This window comes from Barbatula barbatula (genome assembly GCF_947034865.1).
Source record: "Barbatula barbatula genome assembly, chromosome: 1".
Lineage (NCBI taxonomy): Eukaryota > Metazoa > Chordata > Actinopteri > Cypriniformes > Nemacheilidae > Barbatula > Barbatula barbatula.
In genome coordinates this window covers 33,583,378-33,600,672 of record NC_136766.1, presented here as the reverse complement: position 1 = coordinate 33,600,672, position 17,295 = coordinate 33,583,378, and the positions used below count along the sequence as shown (strand labels likewise).

General features: G+C 39.1%; 1 protein-coding gene across 1 annotated transcript; it reads left to right on the top strand.

Annotated features, from left to right (window-relative positions):
- The first annotated feature begins 1,191 nt into the window (after nucleotides 1-1,191).
- plekho2 (pleckstrin homology domain containing, family O member 2) lies at nucleotides 1,192-15,871 on the top strand. Its single transcript, XM_079453869.1, has 6 exons — nucleotides 1,192-1,517; nucleotides 6,657-6,806; nucleotides 7,452-7,574; nucleotides 9,964-10,068; nucleotides 11,509-11,607; nucleotides 11,710-15,871. The coding sequence occupies exons 1-6, from the start codon at nucleotides 1,509-1,511 to the stop codon at nucleotides 13,327-13,329; spliced, it is 2,106 nt and encodes a 701-aa protein (XP_079309995.1). The 5' UTR covers nucleotides 1,192-1,508; the 3' UTR covers nucleotides 13,330-15,871.
- Nucleotides 15,872-17,295: the final 1,424 nt, after the last annotated feature.

The following is a 17,295-nucleotide window of genomic DNA, read 5'->3' as shown; positions in this document are numbered from 1 at the left end:
ATTAAATGTTAGAAAATCTATATTTATGTTGTCGTTATATAACAGCAAAATCTAGGCTTAACAAAAGCAGTCTGAATGTCGTCTCACAATAAGGTGGATTCACACCGTGTGCGGTGTAATCGCCGCGCGCTGCCGTTCGCAATAAGACCAAATATTCGTATCTTCAGCTGCGCATGCCGCAAAGAGCCGCGCCCGTGGAAGCTGCGGGATTCTGGGATGCACGAGCATCCGCCAACGACTGCGTTTTGCCGCTTACCGCATGGCTCCCGTTGAAAATGAACTGGACAATCGCGACAGTGTGAATCCACCATTACCGAATGTTGTTTTATCTCGAGCTTGACAAGATCACACATAAACACATACATTTCATTTGAAATTCACAAAAGTACATTCTATAGGTTTAATCTAAACCGTACGTATTCAAATTGAGTCGTATCAACCCCATTCAATTTAATCGAATTACTTTTTATGGGCAGGAGCTACACGTATTTATTGGATGGATATCCTGCCCTCCACTAAATACTCAATCTACCAACGATTTGTACAGAACCATTTTTTGTCTCCATACTATTCTTTATCTTTCTATAAAGTTGGAAACTTTAGCTTTCTCTAAAACATTCAGTAGCGCCATCAAAGAGATGAAATAAGGATAATCTAACACACGGGGGAATTTGAAGAAGTCATTGATCTGTCATTCTGTGTTTGTTGTGTATCATTTATTAGGAAGCCGGTTGCATCCTCCCTGTCAGATTGATGACGCATGGCGTGCACCACGCCCCCAGGAAATGCAACATTTCTGCAAGCACCATAGTTATGCAATCACATGATTGCTTTTGTTCTGTCCTTTATGTTGAAAAGTTTTCAATCCAAGTCCCACACTATATTACCTCTGTATTAAAGCTTACATTGTGTTTTGCACAATACATCAAATGTGCATGATGCAAACCTAAAAGAGGCTCGAATAATATCTACTAATCAACAAGGCCTTAAACAAATGCAATAAAGATTTACACACTGCATCAGCAGTGCATGCTTTAACATTTCTTTGCCTCTTAAGCAAGACTGAGAAGTGTCAGGCTGCGTCTCGAAACGTAACGACGCGCCTACCTAGACAACATCACTCGGGACCTCCAGAACTCGACTCGCACGCGCCATCCGGAATCTGACGCGCTTCGCTGAAGAGGGAAGTTCACTAAGTAGGCGGCTCGCTAGGATGCGAGACGCGGCCCCGGTCTCTCAGCGCTCGGAGGTTTTTCTGGGGACTTACCGGAAACCAAACTTTTTTCAAGCATGATACTTGTAACGCTGCTGAAGAGGAAAGAGGAAAACGAGCCGTAGGAACAGAGCACCGTTACATTTCTCGCTCCGAGTTCCTTGTTTTTCTGCGTTATGTTGGACGAGAGAGAGTCGAGGACAGGAGAACTCATCGCGTTTAACCCGAGATAAAGTCCGGCGTCGAGCGGCTTGTGTTGCGCATAACGGGATTTCTGAATAAAAAGAATCTTATAATGGAAGATGTGAGTATTTCAACAATCTTTCTGTTTTGATGTGTAAATTATATTGCGTGTGCGACACATTTGAGGCGTTGCATTTAACAAAGAATAAGCGATATTACTTTTATGTCGCGCTTGATGCGGGGCTGCTGCAAAGTTTTCATGACTCGTCGGCCTAGAGACTTGTTTTAGTGCAGACTGTTCTTTTGCATGAAAGAAAACAAGTGTTTGGCTTTTGAGCGTCACTTGTTTACTTCACTGAAGTCAATACGTCGGTTATAACGTGTTCATAAACGAGCTTCTTTACATCAGAGATGATGGAGCTTTTGATTGACATCAGGAAGTGAATGACACCCGTTTACTCCATCCGCACACTTGTTGTGTGACATGTTTTTTGGGTAGTGGATGAATGGATGGACTGTCTGCCTACCCATCCATCAATACATGCATCAATACATGCATCCATCCGTCCATCCATACGCCCATCAATCATACATCCATACATTCATACATCCATCCGTCCATCCATCAATACGCCCATCCATCATACATCCATCCATACATGCATCAATACGCCCATCCATCATACATCCATCAATACATGCATCTATACATCCATCCATACATCCATCAATACATGCATCTATACATCCATCCATACATCCATCAATACATGCATCCATCCGTCCATCCATCAATACGCCCATCCATCATACATCCATCCATACATGCATCCATCCGTCCGTCCGTCCATCCATACGCCCATCAATCATACATTCATACATCCATCCGTCCATCCATCAATACGCCCATCCATCATACATCCATCCATACATGCATCAATACATCCATCAATACATCCATCAATACATGCATCTATACATCCATCCATACATCCATCAATACATGCATCCATCCGTCCATCCATACGCCCATCCATCATACATCCATCCGTCCATCCATCAATACATGCATCCATGCATCTAAGCATCCGTCCGTCCATCCATACGCCCATCCATCATACATCCATCAATACATGCATCCATGCATCTAAGCATCCGTCCGTCCATCCATACGCCCATCCATCATACATCCATCAATACATGCATCCATGCATCTATGCATCCATACCTCCGTCCATCCATCATACATCCATCAATACATGCATCCATGCATCCATGCATCTATGCATCCATACCTCCATCCATCCATACGCCCATCCATCATACATACATACATCCATCCTCTAAACGTTTGTGAGACGTCTGTCAAAATGATTTATTCACCCTCGTGTCTTTCGATTCCTGTAGGGCTTTCTTTCTTCGGCAGAACACAAAACAAGACATTTTGAAGAACGATAACCAAACAACACTGACCCCCATTGACTTCCGTTTTATGGACCACCGAGACATTTCTCAAAATATCTTCTTTTGTGCTCCACTGAATAGGGAGTCACACTCTTAAAACGTCCGTAAAAATAGGGCTCGGTATACCGTCTTAATATGAAGGAATTTTCATTTTTAAAGTTTTACTTGTTGTTTACAGTTTACTTGTATTTTACATTTTGCACTGCATTCAATGACAGTTAAGCACGGAAATGTACGTAAAATAAACTGCCAGAACTTTATATGATTTTTACGGGATTTCCTTCACGGTGTATTATTTTTGAGTGAACCGTCTCTTTAAAAGCTATGTGTATGTCTGTTTGGTCTTGTTTATGGCGTGCATCTACGCATCTATGAGCAAAACTACATCGATTCTGCTCGCAGACCCTCTCACTACGTGAAGGTGTTTTTTCAGGAAATAATGAAATGAGGAAGTAACGCAGACCGGTGGCAATAGACGGCAGAGCTGAAACTAGCATAGTTAATATGTGGTGTACTTAGATAGAATCTTTATTTAGCTCCGATAAGACTTGCCTTTCAGTTTGTGCCGCCCCATTCGGAGGTTAAGAAGCGTCTTAACACGAAATGTGATCGGGGGAATGTTTGTGTCGGGAGTCCATCCGTTTCTTGGAAAACATCTGCGTACGACACAGCCAATTCGCCACCACGTTTATCCAAACACAATGACAGCATGGAACAACACACGGCCAGGTTGATATGACATTAAGACAAAGAGCAGCTGCGGTGGTCACAGTCAAATTTGGTGTTTGTGGGTCTGCTTCTGTGGTCTATATACTTTAGAGAGCAGAGAGAGTGAGTTTTTATGAACATCTCCAAGCGTTGGCTTCTTAATGAAGCTGTTAGTGAGGTTTCAGAGCTTGTGCCAGTTTATTAAGTTGTCAGTTGTGTTGTCGACTCTTCTGTGCAACACAAAAGAAGATCTTTTTGGTTACCACCGTTGTTCAAAATACCTTCCCATCAACCCTTTTGTTAAACTATAGTGGTTACGGGTTCTTGATTCCTGTTCCTCTTTCTGCTTCTCTGGTCTCATTCCTGTTTTGTATTCTCTGTATGAGATTCCGGACGAGTTTGTCTGGTATACTAGAACTTGTGGACGCACTTGTTTGCAGGTTGCACTTAGAAGAGAACAAGGGCTGTTGGTATGTTTAAACAATAATATCATGAAATGCACAAATGTGTAAGAGAGATCACGACCTGAGTCTGGTATGACATGTGACTGCGGAATCGATACCGATTGTAGTATAGTTTTGATGGTTACTATGGCGAAGTGATACAAAACAGAAGTCCCTTGGCGGTTTTGTGTCATCATTCTTGAAACATCTCTCGTCAGATTTAAGCACTAAAACTGTTGTATGATTTAAGAACATGTCCCCCAAACCATAAGACAGAATATGGCATTTGTCACTTCCTCTGAATACAATACATAGGAGTGTTTTCTTTTTCTCTTTTGGGGATATTTCACCTATTCTGGGTTTTCTCAAGCTCAGTTGAGCATTGAATTAACAGTGCAAGCGCCGTGGCTTCGATCCCAGGAAACATGCATGCTCATAAAATGTATACCTTGAATAGACTTAAATTTATAACCTGAATGAGGCCCGTTGTTTATTTTCATTAAATATGGCCAGCGATACTGCCATGATGATTTGATAGACAAAACATAGACGGTAAATAATACACTTATGAATGTTGATATTATATACAGTAGGTGGTGGCATTTCTGATAAGCAATGGCAAAGATCACTATTGTATATGTAAGTATAGAGTTATACTTTCAGTGTGTTTGGAAGGGAGAGTGGGTGCAGTATGTTGTAAAAGTGAGATGTGTGTCTGTGTGCAGAGAACACGTTTGAAGAATGTTATAAATTGTGCAAAAGATTATAATTTAGGACTGTAACAAATGCACATTGCAAAATATTAAGCATATAGATGGTTTCATCGGACCTACGTGCCTGGCTCGAAGTTAACTTCTGCTCTGTGTTTGGTTATAACAATGAATTTCATATGAATATTTTATTTCAATTTGATTGAATCAAAACGACTCAACAGTTATTGATTCTTTGCGGAGGTCTATCGGAAGTTTAGTTTGGACCACAAAACGTTTGTTTATGTGGTTACCGCCAAATTTTACAGCGCAGTTTGTGTGTGAATTGCCCATAAATAAAAGTTATTTTTTGTTTCTTACCCTTGTGCCTCTGAAAAGATAGGGAATATCCAAAAATCTGTCCCATCAGCCCAGATCTTCTGTTATGACGGTTAAATTCAACAGTATATTATTTAACGGATTCATTGGAAAATTGAATTTAGCCCAAAAAAATTGTAACTGTAAATTATTTAACAATATAACTGATTGAAAAACATTTAAAAGTATAATCGAAGATAATGTAAAGGCAATTAAATGTTATTTAACTCCATCAGAAATAATTTAGTGGATTCATCGAAAATCACCAAAACCTCAACAAATGTCATTAACATGGTAACTTATAAATACAGTGAAAAAAAAATCTGTTATCTTTATGGGAAATCTTCTCAAGTTTAGCATGCATGCAATATTTCCACACCTTCTGAATAAACTGTAAATGGTGTTTGAGTGTGTTAAACCTGCAACCACGATGGTAGGGTTTTTGAGGTGGTTGCCAGGGCGTTGACATGCAGTTGCTAAGGTGTTCAGAGTGGGTTTTTGGGGAGTTCTGAGTTGTTGTTTTCTGGCCCAAGTCAAAAGATGCCCAAGTGCAATATGATAATAAGAATGAAGGGTTTCTGTAAATACCAACTGTATGTTCGAGTCTATATATCCTGTACATTATCATTAGTTGGTATCTACTGTAGCACTATAAAGTTTGGTTCACTTCAAAAGATCTTCCTGTTAGATGAAAGCTAAAGTTATTTCCTGTTTGATTCTACATTTGAAAGTATCTGCTTTCTCTCTCACTGCTTGCTCTCGTGAAAGCGTAGGGCCGTTCTCAGCTGCACAGATCCAAATTGACAGCAATCTGTTTTTTTACAATATAGATTTTTCCGTCCCACCCAAAGTCCCTCTCAGCGAGCGTGTTGTGATGTCCGCTGTGCTCTATATTAACCCAAAAAACAGAACAAGAAAACAAAGAGCCGCCCTCATCCGCCAAAACACAACCCCCATCGCCCCGTCCCGGCACAGACATTGCGAGGGCTTGCAGCGGCCTGGTTTCTCGGACAGGGCAATGTGCTAAAAAATTCCAGAACTCCCAGATCCCATTATTCTCCGTATTTTCTTTCCTCGCACAGCTGTACCTTTTTGACAACAAGCTGCTTTTTCCAAAGGCCCAGCGAAAGTGGAAAAACAGCCCGATGACCCTTTAAAGAGACATCCTGAGGAATTTCCTCACATCGACTCCTGTCAAAGTCTGGGAATTCCAAATACATCTGCATTCGGGGTGTATTATAATTCGTATTCGAAAAGATGTGCATTTTGTACTTTGTAAAAGTAAAATCAAAACCATTGCGTCGAATGAAGAATCCAGATGCAAGTTATAAGACTGTTGTAAAAGTGAAAAAAGAACAGATGTGGAAAGAAGGCGTCAGACGTTCGTTCTGTTAAGAATATAAAAGGTGTTGAAGGTCGTACGATGATGGCCAAAAATGATAGTCTGGCCTGCTGCATGTTTCACCCTCCCATCTGTGGAATGCTCTCTCCAGAGCTCACATTTGAAATTCATGCCAAGTCAAACAGAAACTTCGGTTCTCCAAAAAATGCTGATTTTGGTTTTCCTGCGCAACACAGGGCGTGAAAGAGGAGCCGGCCAAGCCCAAAGAGGTGAAATGTGCTGGGAAGGCTGGATGGTTGAAGAAGTCTTCAGGGAAGTTCTTGAGCAGCTATAAAGACCGCTTCATTCAACTGGACAGATCTGAGATCGCCATCTATGAAGATGAGGTATAACAAAAGTCCGTAATGTAAAAAAGATTGTTATGAGATTCCAATTTTAATGTTGTGACGTTTCAGAGTAACTTAATGTTCATTTTCTAACCATCAGAACTGTATTACATCATAATAAAGGGAGTGATCCAAACATGAGGCACCCGTCCGGTTCAAGGATGGAAATTATTACATTTTATTAAAGGACCTGAATCGGATAGGATCAGGAATGTTTAAATGTTTTAGCAACTAAGCAGGGTTTTGAAAATAAATGTACAAAAGTGATGTTATGTCCGTAGATAGCACATTAAATGCAATTAAATGTCTACCTTATGGTTTCAACGAAGTTTTTGGAGAATAAAATGTCAAACTTTGTTGAAATAATGTTACATTGTAATTCAGTGTACACAATATTTATGTACAAATTTCAACAAAATGCTTGTTCTCACTTGCATTCAAATATATGAAGAGTAAGGGAGCATATTACAGTTTACTGTGCTTTAAATAAGTAAACTATGTTATTGACAAATGGGCAAAACCTAGAATTACAATTTTTACATGCTTGAACATTTTTCGTCTTTGACCCACTTGCTCAATAACCCCAAAAAGTCCCAATAGCAATTGTCTGCGTAACACAGTTTGTACACATTTACTCTCGTGCAGGAATTAAAAACATGCCTGGAGAAGTTGGACCTGGACAACTATGAGAAATGTCACGAGTTAAAAAGTGCATTCAAGAAGAAACACAGACTGGTTCTGATAAGAAACCCCAAGAGCGGCAACAAGGTAATAATGAACATTGCAGCCCGGCACCACACGTCAGTCATATCAGACTGCCGTTTCCTTTGTATGCGATATAAAGAGTGACTGTCATTGGTATGACAATGCAATGCACAGTGGCTGATGGCTGGCCGCGGCCGTGACATCAGCGGCTCAATATGGCACTGGCTCATATAACACTGGCTCATTGTGCTGAATGTTATGAATCAGAGACATATCTGAACAGACACATGACTTCACTGGATTCAACGTTTGATGGCAGAAAATATACGTGAAAGGGCGGCTGTTGCTTTTTGTGCTGAGTGTCATAAGAAATATAGTGCACTTGTCAAAGTTGAGATAAGAAACGATAACCGTACTGATTTTATTGCAGCGTAGAACAACACCAAGACAACCTTTAGCAAGGGTTAGCAAGATTTCCTGTATGACTGTAAATGCTTATGGTGTAACACCCACAAGCCAGCATTTTGTTTGCTTATTTTTTTGCACCATGCACAGAAATGTAGGTACAATGTGGCCAATTTTGATAAATGAACAAAGAATCATTTTGTTATAGTGGATAATTAATCTACTGGTTGATATACAGTACGTCATCGAAAATATGATTTATATTGTTTAAAAAACGCTCTGGACAGATTATATGATTAATATATCGTTTTATTCACTCCGGTATAGAAAAAAACACATTTTAATTTAAATTAAAACCTAATATTGAACACACAGTATACCAATATATTAACCAATGGATTGTCAATTCCCAGTAGGTACGTTTTTTAAAGGACGCACGGTTTGTCTGTGTTTGCTTATCGGTCTGGGACGTAACATTGCAAATTTATTTTATATTAAATGTATGTTTATGAAAATACATTTCAATGATAAGAAATCAAAAAGAATATTACAAAAGCACATAACAAAATTGCATAAAATTGTACTAAAATAAAAACAAAACTGCAAATATAAAATAAAAGCACATTCTAATTATGAATAAGCTGAAAACAAAACAATAACAACTGTGGTTCATACTTACATATATTGGAAATTTCTTTTTTTAAATACCTTAGATCACACAAACACATTACTCACATACGCTATACATACGTAACTGCGTGCTATTTCAGGTTTTAGGTGAAAATATTCACAGAAAACGTCAACATTACTACGAGATTGAAAATCAAAGTCATGTGTGTTTGCACATGTTGTGAATTTGCTTAAATGTTTTCCTGAGACATTCAAATGTGCATGTAAATATGAATAATGTACACAAGTATTAGTGAACGATACCCATGATCTATGACTATCTTACAGAAACGTTTTATTTAGATCAAATTCACTTTGTATTGCCATTTGTCGTTGAGGGACATTACGCAGAGAGAAGTACAACATTATTATTATGCATGGCCACGCGTACAATACGTGTCTCATCTATTGCAAACTCAAGCCTTTAAAAAAACTGCTCTAAAATTTACTATCTCAAGTCCAAGCTGTAATCCAGGAGTCTTGGGTGTATGAAAGGTCTGAAGAAATGCGAAGATACCTAACAGGCGTAATATGCATTATTACTAACAGATGACGAGACTGCGTCGGAGCGCTGCAGATGTCAAGAGAGAATGTGTGTGTGTGAATAGAGCGTCCTGGGCATCGTGTCACTTTTTCCTCTCCTGAGCAATGTGACCAGCAGCCAGCTGTATGAGTCACACTCCACAACCAAGTGCTTCTTCTTTTATTACCCAACTGCACGTAAACTGTAGTTCTTGAAAAGAGTTTAAAGACTCAACACAGGCCAGATGTTTACTTCCTGCTTCAGACTCTGTACAGGCACACCCTCCTCGAAGAACTTTAGATTTTTATGGGGATGAGATATATTTCGGGTTAAAGGTTGAGCTTGATGGTAATAGCGATGCTAGACACACACCCATAACCCTAAACATATGAAACAAAGTCCCACATCATTTGTGGTGTAGAAATAAATGGGATTTTGCAGATTTTGCAAAAAAACAGATTTTGCTATTATGGGTAAGCCATAAAATGAGAGAAAAAATGACATAATGGAGGAACCCGAGTTCCGAGATTGTTTTTTTAACCTTTGGCTGTTTACTGATGATGAGTAACCTAGGAATGTGGCATGAGGTTTTTCACAGACAAGAAGATACCTATTGTTTTATGCACTTGAAAGGTTCATGCTGGTCCTGTTTGTATACAGGATGCTACTTATGAAGCCAACACAGTTGAACAATGGGCCGTACAAATAAACATCCTATAAACAATAACAAGGAGAACTTACTCTGACTTGCAGATTTTTGTAATAATAGAAAGGAGAACTTTGTTAATTTCCTATAATAAGTTGCCAGTTGATGTGTTTAATGTGTATAACAGCTGTTGCATTGAATGCTTCCAGGTCCAAGATGTCAAGTTTCAGGCACAAAGCCCCGAGGAGAAAGAGGCGTGGATCAAGGCGCTCGGAGAAGGAATAAACAAGGCAAAAAATAAAGTATTTGATGAGGTATTTGAGATCATTCAACTTCTATTTCTCGCTGTCTTTAGATAGATGTGTCAAACAATTCATTTTTAGCAATGAAAAATAATTTTATAATGGTTACATGCAAAAGTAACCGCACGGTCTACTGTTTCAGGTCAAAATTCGAAGTTTGAATCCATGGACACTTAACGGCTTATATTACCCACTACACACCGCGAGAGGGCAGATGTTAGTGACGCTAGACTGCATTCATAAAATTAAATAAAAGATGCTTCGCTAAATTAATAAAAGTCAGTATACAGTTAACATTACATACAAAATAATAAATGAATGAATACTCACATTTTTATGTTCGTGACAGTGTCGGCTGGGCAACGACGGACACTTCCGTGTCACGTTAGCATGTCCCAGTGCGTGCGTACAGTTTTGCTACGAACTAAAATGTGTACAGCATACTTTTCCGTAACAAAAACTGTGCATACTTTAAGGGCATAGTTTAAGTAGGCAAATTGGGACGCAGCATCTGTTTACAACTGTTAGCTTTGGTGCTAAAGATTCAGCTACACACATATTGAAAGATAACTAGCGGTAACCAATTCCATCCATGACTTTAACATCTTCTGCGAAAGCTGTGTAATACACTGATGAGGCTGAAGCCATTGTTACTGTTTATTAATGTTACTCTGTATAGCTTTAGGGGCGATTCACATTTCGCGTCTAAGACCGCACGGAAAACGCGAGCCACGTCGCTTTCTCCAGTCACTCAGCAAAGTTGAACTATTACCATCTCGATGCGGCGATGTGCTCCCTGTTTGCACACGCCTTCCGCGTGTCTACATTTAAAATAACGAACTTGCGCGTGCAAAAGACGTGAAATGTGAATGGTAAGGCGCGTGGTATTTCCGGACAACGCGGACTGGGCACTTAACCAATCGCAACACACTGGGTTAGCTAACCAATCTGAGTCCATTACATTTTTGGAGGAAGGGCCTCATTGAACAAGGAACAAAACTGAGCTTTTCTCGGAGGCAGGGCACAGCGGTGAACGTTAAAGGTAAAATATTTGCCAAATATAGCTTTTTTTTAAATGCTTGATACATGTTATACTACATACAAAAACACAAGCAGGATCACGATTAAAGGCAAAATAGGAGCCCTTTAGGTCAACAAGGGTGCCTTGTTGTTAGCGTGGCAATATACAGCGGCAATGCGCTAACGGCGCCCGAGTTCGATTACCGTTTCGAGTCCTTTGCCGAACCTGCTCTACTATCTCTGCCCAACACATTCTTGTCAGCTCTACAATTTCCTGACCCAATCAAATTGTGACTTGAACGCATTTGAAGTCGACGTACCAGCTTGTGAACACAACCCTGTAGAACTTCATTGCACGAATATACTTTTATACTTTTTCTCAACTTTTTTTTAAGGTTGCACGAATATACTTTTTCTCACCCTTTTTTTAAGGTGACAGTGGATGAAGGCTGCTCTTTAGAGCATGTTACACGCTCTCGGCCGAAGGGCAACCGTCAAAGAAGACCGCCGACCAGAATACACATGAAGGAGGTACGTGGCTAATTTCACACGTGCAAAAATGCACATTTTTCTGCCATGTTGAAGAAAATTAACCAAGCGGATATCATCTAAATGTATATCCTTTTTAAATAGGTTGCGAGTGTAACAAGTGATGGAATTATAAGGCTGGACCTGGATGGAGATGTTACCCAGCTGAATGGAACTCATTGCTTGAATACAGAAGATGACAAACAAACTGAAACTCTGAAGACGACTGTGACCCTTAACGACGTTGCAGAGGAGGACGTCGATGAAGATTCCACATCCCAGAAGAAGGTTATTAAGCCTCCCATGCCTCCATCGAAAGACAACAAACCCAATGATAACCGTAAGGAAGACGAGGCTAAAAGTGAGGAGGCTACACCTCCTAAGAAGATTCTTACACCACCCATGCCTCCATCGAAAGACAACAAACCCAATGATAACCGTAAGGAGGACGAGGCTAAAAGTGAGGAGGCTACACCTCCTAAGAAGATTCTTACACCACCCATGCCTCCATCGAAGGAGACAAAACCCTTTGTCTCTACCAAGGAGGTTTCCTCCGACAGTATGGTGGACATCGAGAGCTCAGACATCTCCGAACCAACACCATCCAGCAAGACTATCCAACCCCCGGCCCCTCCATCCAAACATATGAAACCCAACCAACAAGTTACAACAGAGACACAGGAGATTCAAGAGGAGCTTGAAGAGATGCCAGATATATCTCCAGACTCTACAAAGAAAAATGAGAAAGAAGACCAGCCGTTCATTCTGTCTAACAAGACTATAAAGCCTCAAGTCGTGATGTGGGATTCACCCACTACTGCATCAAAGGAACCACATGTTGAACAAGAAGGGACAGACTCGCAGAAGACATCAGAAAGACCTGGAGAAGTTACCATCGAACCTCTTCAGCTCAATGCGTCACCACTTACAACCCCTGAACCTGTTAAAAAGAGCTCTGGACCTCCAGCTCCGCCCAAGAAGCCATTAAAGCCAACCGTCCAAACGGAAGACCCCGCCCCACAAAATTACACCACGGTCCTAAACATCATCACCACTCCATCTTCAGAAAAAGTCTCGAAGCAGTCTTTAGATAAAGGTGACATCACAACTCGAGAACCCAAACTCGAGCCAACTGAAGACTTAGAGGAGAAATCTTTAGACAGCGGTCAGCACTCAGGAGAGGAGTCGGAGATTGGTGACCTACTTACGCCATCCACCGCCAAGCTGAAAGCTAGCTCTCAGGGTCTTGATGGCGAGACGAGCGAGGATGATCTAGACCCATCCGACGGAAAAGTCCAGAGATCGGAAGGGCCTTCCTCAAAAATGCCTACCGTCACCCCAGAGAGCTCGACTCCAAACCAAGGTGCCAACGATCCCAGTCTCGTAACTGTACCCCTCAAGTATTCCTCCATGGCCCGATCCGCATCTCTGGGAGAACTGCTCTCTCAAAACACAGAGAGGGCGGACGATGAGGAAAAAGAGGTTAAAGCGCATGGAAGTGACATGAAGGACTTGCAAAGAAACGTGTCGTTTGAAATCGCAGAGACTGAAGAGATGCTGAGCGGTATTGCAACCGGACAGAGTAGTGAAACGGAGGAGAGTGCGAGACCTGAGATCTTGCTTAATGCGGCGATGGAGAAGCTGAAAAAAGCGGATCAGTTTTTAAGGGAAGCCAGAGGTTTTAAAGATCATAACAAAAGCAACAGGTTAAGTTTGGAATGGTAAGTGTTAGTGGATGGAAGCCGTAAGGTACACTTCGTATGCTGATATATGCGAATGATCAAACACAAACGTCGTTTTGACAAAGGGATGGGATCAAATGCTTTGCTAATGCGTACATTTTTAGGTTATTGCATGTGAAGAGTTTGGTTCCAAAATGAGATCAAAATGGTTCAAAAATCACGTTTTTTATTATGCTGTCATGTTTTTATTGTGTTGGTTAGTTTGGCTGAAATCAAAACAAACCAACTGCAGTTTGATTGATATTCATTTGAATGCACAATATAAAAAGAAGATTTTTGACCAATTATCTCATTTTGGAACCAACACATGATGCAGGATGACAGGCTGGCTTCTTGATGGTCGAATATTGTCATGTGGTTGGTTGGAGGAAAAAGCTTCCCATGTTGACCTCATTCAATGTTGAGAGAACACGAGCGAAATTCACAAGCTAGTCTGTGCACAAGCTTGATGCAGTGTGGTTTTTCCCTTTAGGTCTTTCTGTGTTTCTTATTCCTCGATTTTCTTTATGGTTGTGGATGAAGGTAATTGTTTTAGGCCCTTGTAGTCGGATTTGAAGAACAAGCAGAATGAAATTAGTCGCAATTAGCAATTAAAACATATTGAGCAATACATAACCAAGCAGGTTATTCATTATCACACAAATGTTTCTATGGAGTTTGTTCAGTCTCGCCCTCTAACTTCTGTATAGAAACAGGAAGTTTAATAAGCAGCATGAAGCGATACGAGTCTTTCAATTCCGTTGTTTATGTCGCACGACTACCGAGTTAACAAGTGAAAATGAAAACTCAAGATGTTGTCAGGGTACTCTCATATTTGATTTAGAAGAAGAGCAGAATTTCAGCACATGACTAGTCATAGACTACATAGATATACAGCAGCAGAATAAAATTGAGAGACCATTTCAAAATGATTTTCACTTTTTCTGTATGTGTTTAGGTAAAATGATCATTTTTATGACAACTACTGACAATATTTCTCCCAAATTTCAAATACAAATATTGTTTCTTTTTGTATTTATTTGCAGTCAAAATAATAGAAATTATGCTCTATTTTTTTCAGAATTCAAATACTGCAATGAAAACAAGTCCGTATTCACAAAAGTAATATTTATACATGTATTTAGGAAAAGTAAAAAAAATGTTTTTGTAATAACCTGGATTTTTCTCACAGTCGTTCACGTTGCTGTCGGATGACTTTGTCACTCCTGAGGTTTGATTTTGTTGAAATCTAACACACTGGACGGGAATTACCACGATACATATAGAAATGCTTTTTAAATGAACATTCGGAATGGTCTCTTCATCTTTTCTGCGGCTGTATTGACGTATTTCTCTCTCGGAGTCTGCAAGTTCAAAAGTTACACAGAAGATATAGTCCCACATTTTGTGTGAGAATACTATTAGAGAATAGCCACGATTCAGAAAGTGAATAAAAACAATAACACGATTCTGTTAGAAAGTGTTCGGATTACAATGTCAGGATAAAGCGTGAATGACAATTATATTAAGATTTTAAGAATAAATAGAACAATCCACATGACTACCTAATCTAAAATAACGTGTCCACTTTACTATTTTTACTTCTTTGCTATTCAAAATGTTGTACAGTTGTGTCTTAATCCACTGTGATGCACTTCCTCTTCTTTAACTCCTAACCCCAATTTGAGAGCATTTGCACACGATAGCACAGTGTGAATTACTATTCTGTCTCTGTTTTCTTTAGTAGCGATGTCACAGCGGTTGCTCTGCTCACACCGTTTTTTAATAATACAGACAATAGCTGCCTGCTACCCGGCATATATGTCACTTTAAGTTCCTTTACGTATAGCGGTGTATCGTTTTCCTATAGGTCCGGTTTGAATGTGGTTATTGTGGTCATTTGGTTTATAAAGGGTTGGAAAGCCAAAACCTGTTTTCGGTGCGGTGTGTTCGGTATGAGTTTCAGTTAAGCTTTGTTTCCATAAGAATGAGGAAGATGAACAGGCACGGTTACTACAGACATAACACCGTTTAGAATGATCGTTTTTGTACCGATCCCACAACTTAAAATGTTTTATGGTACCATTTTGTTATCTTGTAAATAATGCTTGAAATAAAGCGCTCATGAGATTAAATTTCAAATGCCTTTACGGTCTTAACGCAATTTACCAAGCATCTTTACTTGTGAAGTTGCAATGTGTATTATCTTGCTAATAGTTTTTATTGAGATCTATAGCACAGTGAATTTTCACGTTTGTTGTAAATAACATGCTGCCAGTGAAATGCTTAATATTTAAGTTATTAATGTTCTGACATATTCATGTTTACTGTCTGTCTTTAAAAAAACGTCAACGATCAAATTTCCAACACCTGTTTTTATGATTGATGTTTACTTTTGAAGTTTATTAAATGCTTGTGGTTTTCATCATACAGTATTTGTTAATGTGATATTGACTAACTGGACTAATATTTTTACAAATCTAAATGCATATTACATTTGCAAAAATGGGAAATAAATGCTTTGCAAACCCTGTCTTAATATAAGCAAAACGTGTCTTTTATGTGCACTGATTTAACAGACCCTTTGTGACTTTGGCTCTGCTTTTTTCAATGGAATAGAATGGAACAGCTGTACAATTACATTTATACGCTCTCTCTTTTGTACGCATACATATAATAGCGAATCATTAGAAATGATCTGCTTTTTTGGGAGTGTAAATTCCCTTTAATATTTCCATGAACCTCCTGCATTAGTTTCTATGGTAAATAAATGCTGTCATGTTATCTTTCTCAGATAATTCTCCACTTGTAGCAATAATGGCGTAGACTCCGCTTACCAAAATGACACAAACTTTCACACTTTAAATCTATATCCTGGTCTAAAAGACACGATTTGTGGTGCTAACATGCTGTATTGTATGTTTGCTGGTTCATGATGCGCTATAAAAACATTTCACTTCACTGCCTCTGTTGGTGTGATCTGGGAGGTGTTTGAAACCAAGTTTGTTGCGTTTGCCTTGTAGTGAGAGTGGCGCACTAAAGTGTGCACTACTGAGGCGACGTCCGAAATAGCATACTAACATACTAAAATTATGATTCAGGGGTATACTGCATTGCACAATATGCAAATGTGTCTATGCATATAACATCCAAATGACCGATCGACATAATATATCAATTTATTCTAGGATGCCAAATGTGGATAAAACTGTTTATGTAGCATTGTGCGTGTTTTTCCACATTGAATTTCCTCGAGATTTGACACGTATGAGACCGCAGCTCTTTTTTATTTCTTTATTTTTATTAAAAGAAATCTTTGAAAGTAACAACATTGTACAGATCACACAATAGACCACACAAAGAGGAAGAGAAAAGAAGATTAATAAATAATGAAGAAAAAATGTAAATAAATAAATACAGAAAACAACAGCAAGTATTTATTTTCTTTCCTATGCACACATTCTTAATCCACAAAATAAAATATATATAAAGTTGAAAAAAATGTCTGCATAAATTTGAACAATTTATAAGCAACAGAGATTCTCCAATTCTAACAAAAAGAAATTGCAGTTAAGTGCAGATTTGACAAAGTTTGTTTTGTGAATATGATATTTGCCATGTAAAATATAGAAATTCATCACATAATCAAACATTTTACATTCATTGGTATATGAACATATAACATCTTTAAGAGATAAACATATCAACAATATTTTCATGAGCTCACATCAGACCAGAATTTGTTATAAAATAAAGAGCCAAGTTTTCCTCCTGCATATTACAAAAAGAACACGTATCACCAATGTAGACAAAGATACATTTCAAGGGTGAATTTTGTGTAGAATTTTAAAATGCACTTATTTAACTTTGTTATTTTTTCAGAATTTTATGGGAACAGCCAAGCCAGTTTCCATCAATATCTTGGATCTGAGCATTCCCAAATGGTTTTCCTCTATAGGCGAGATTTGAC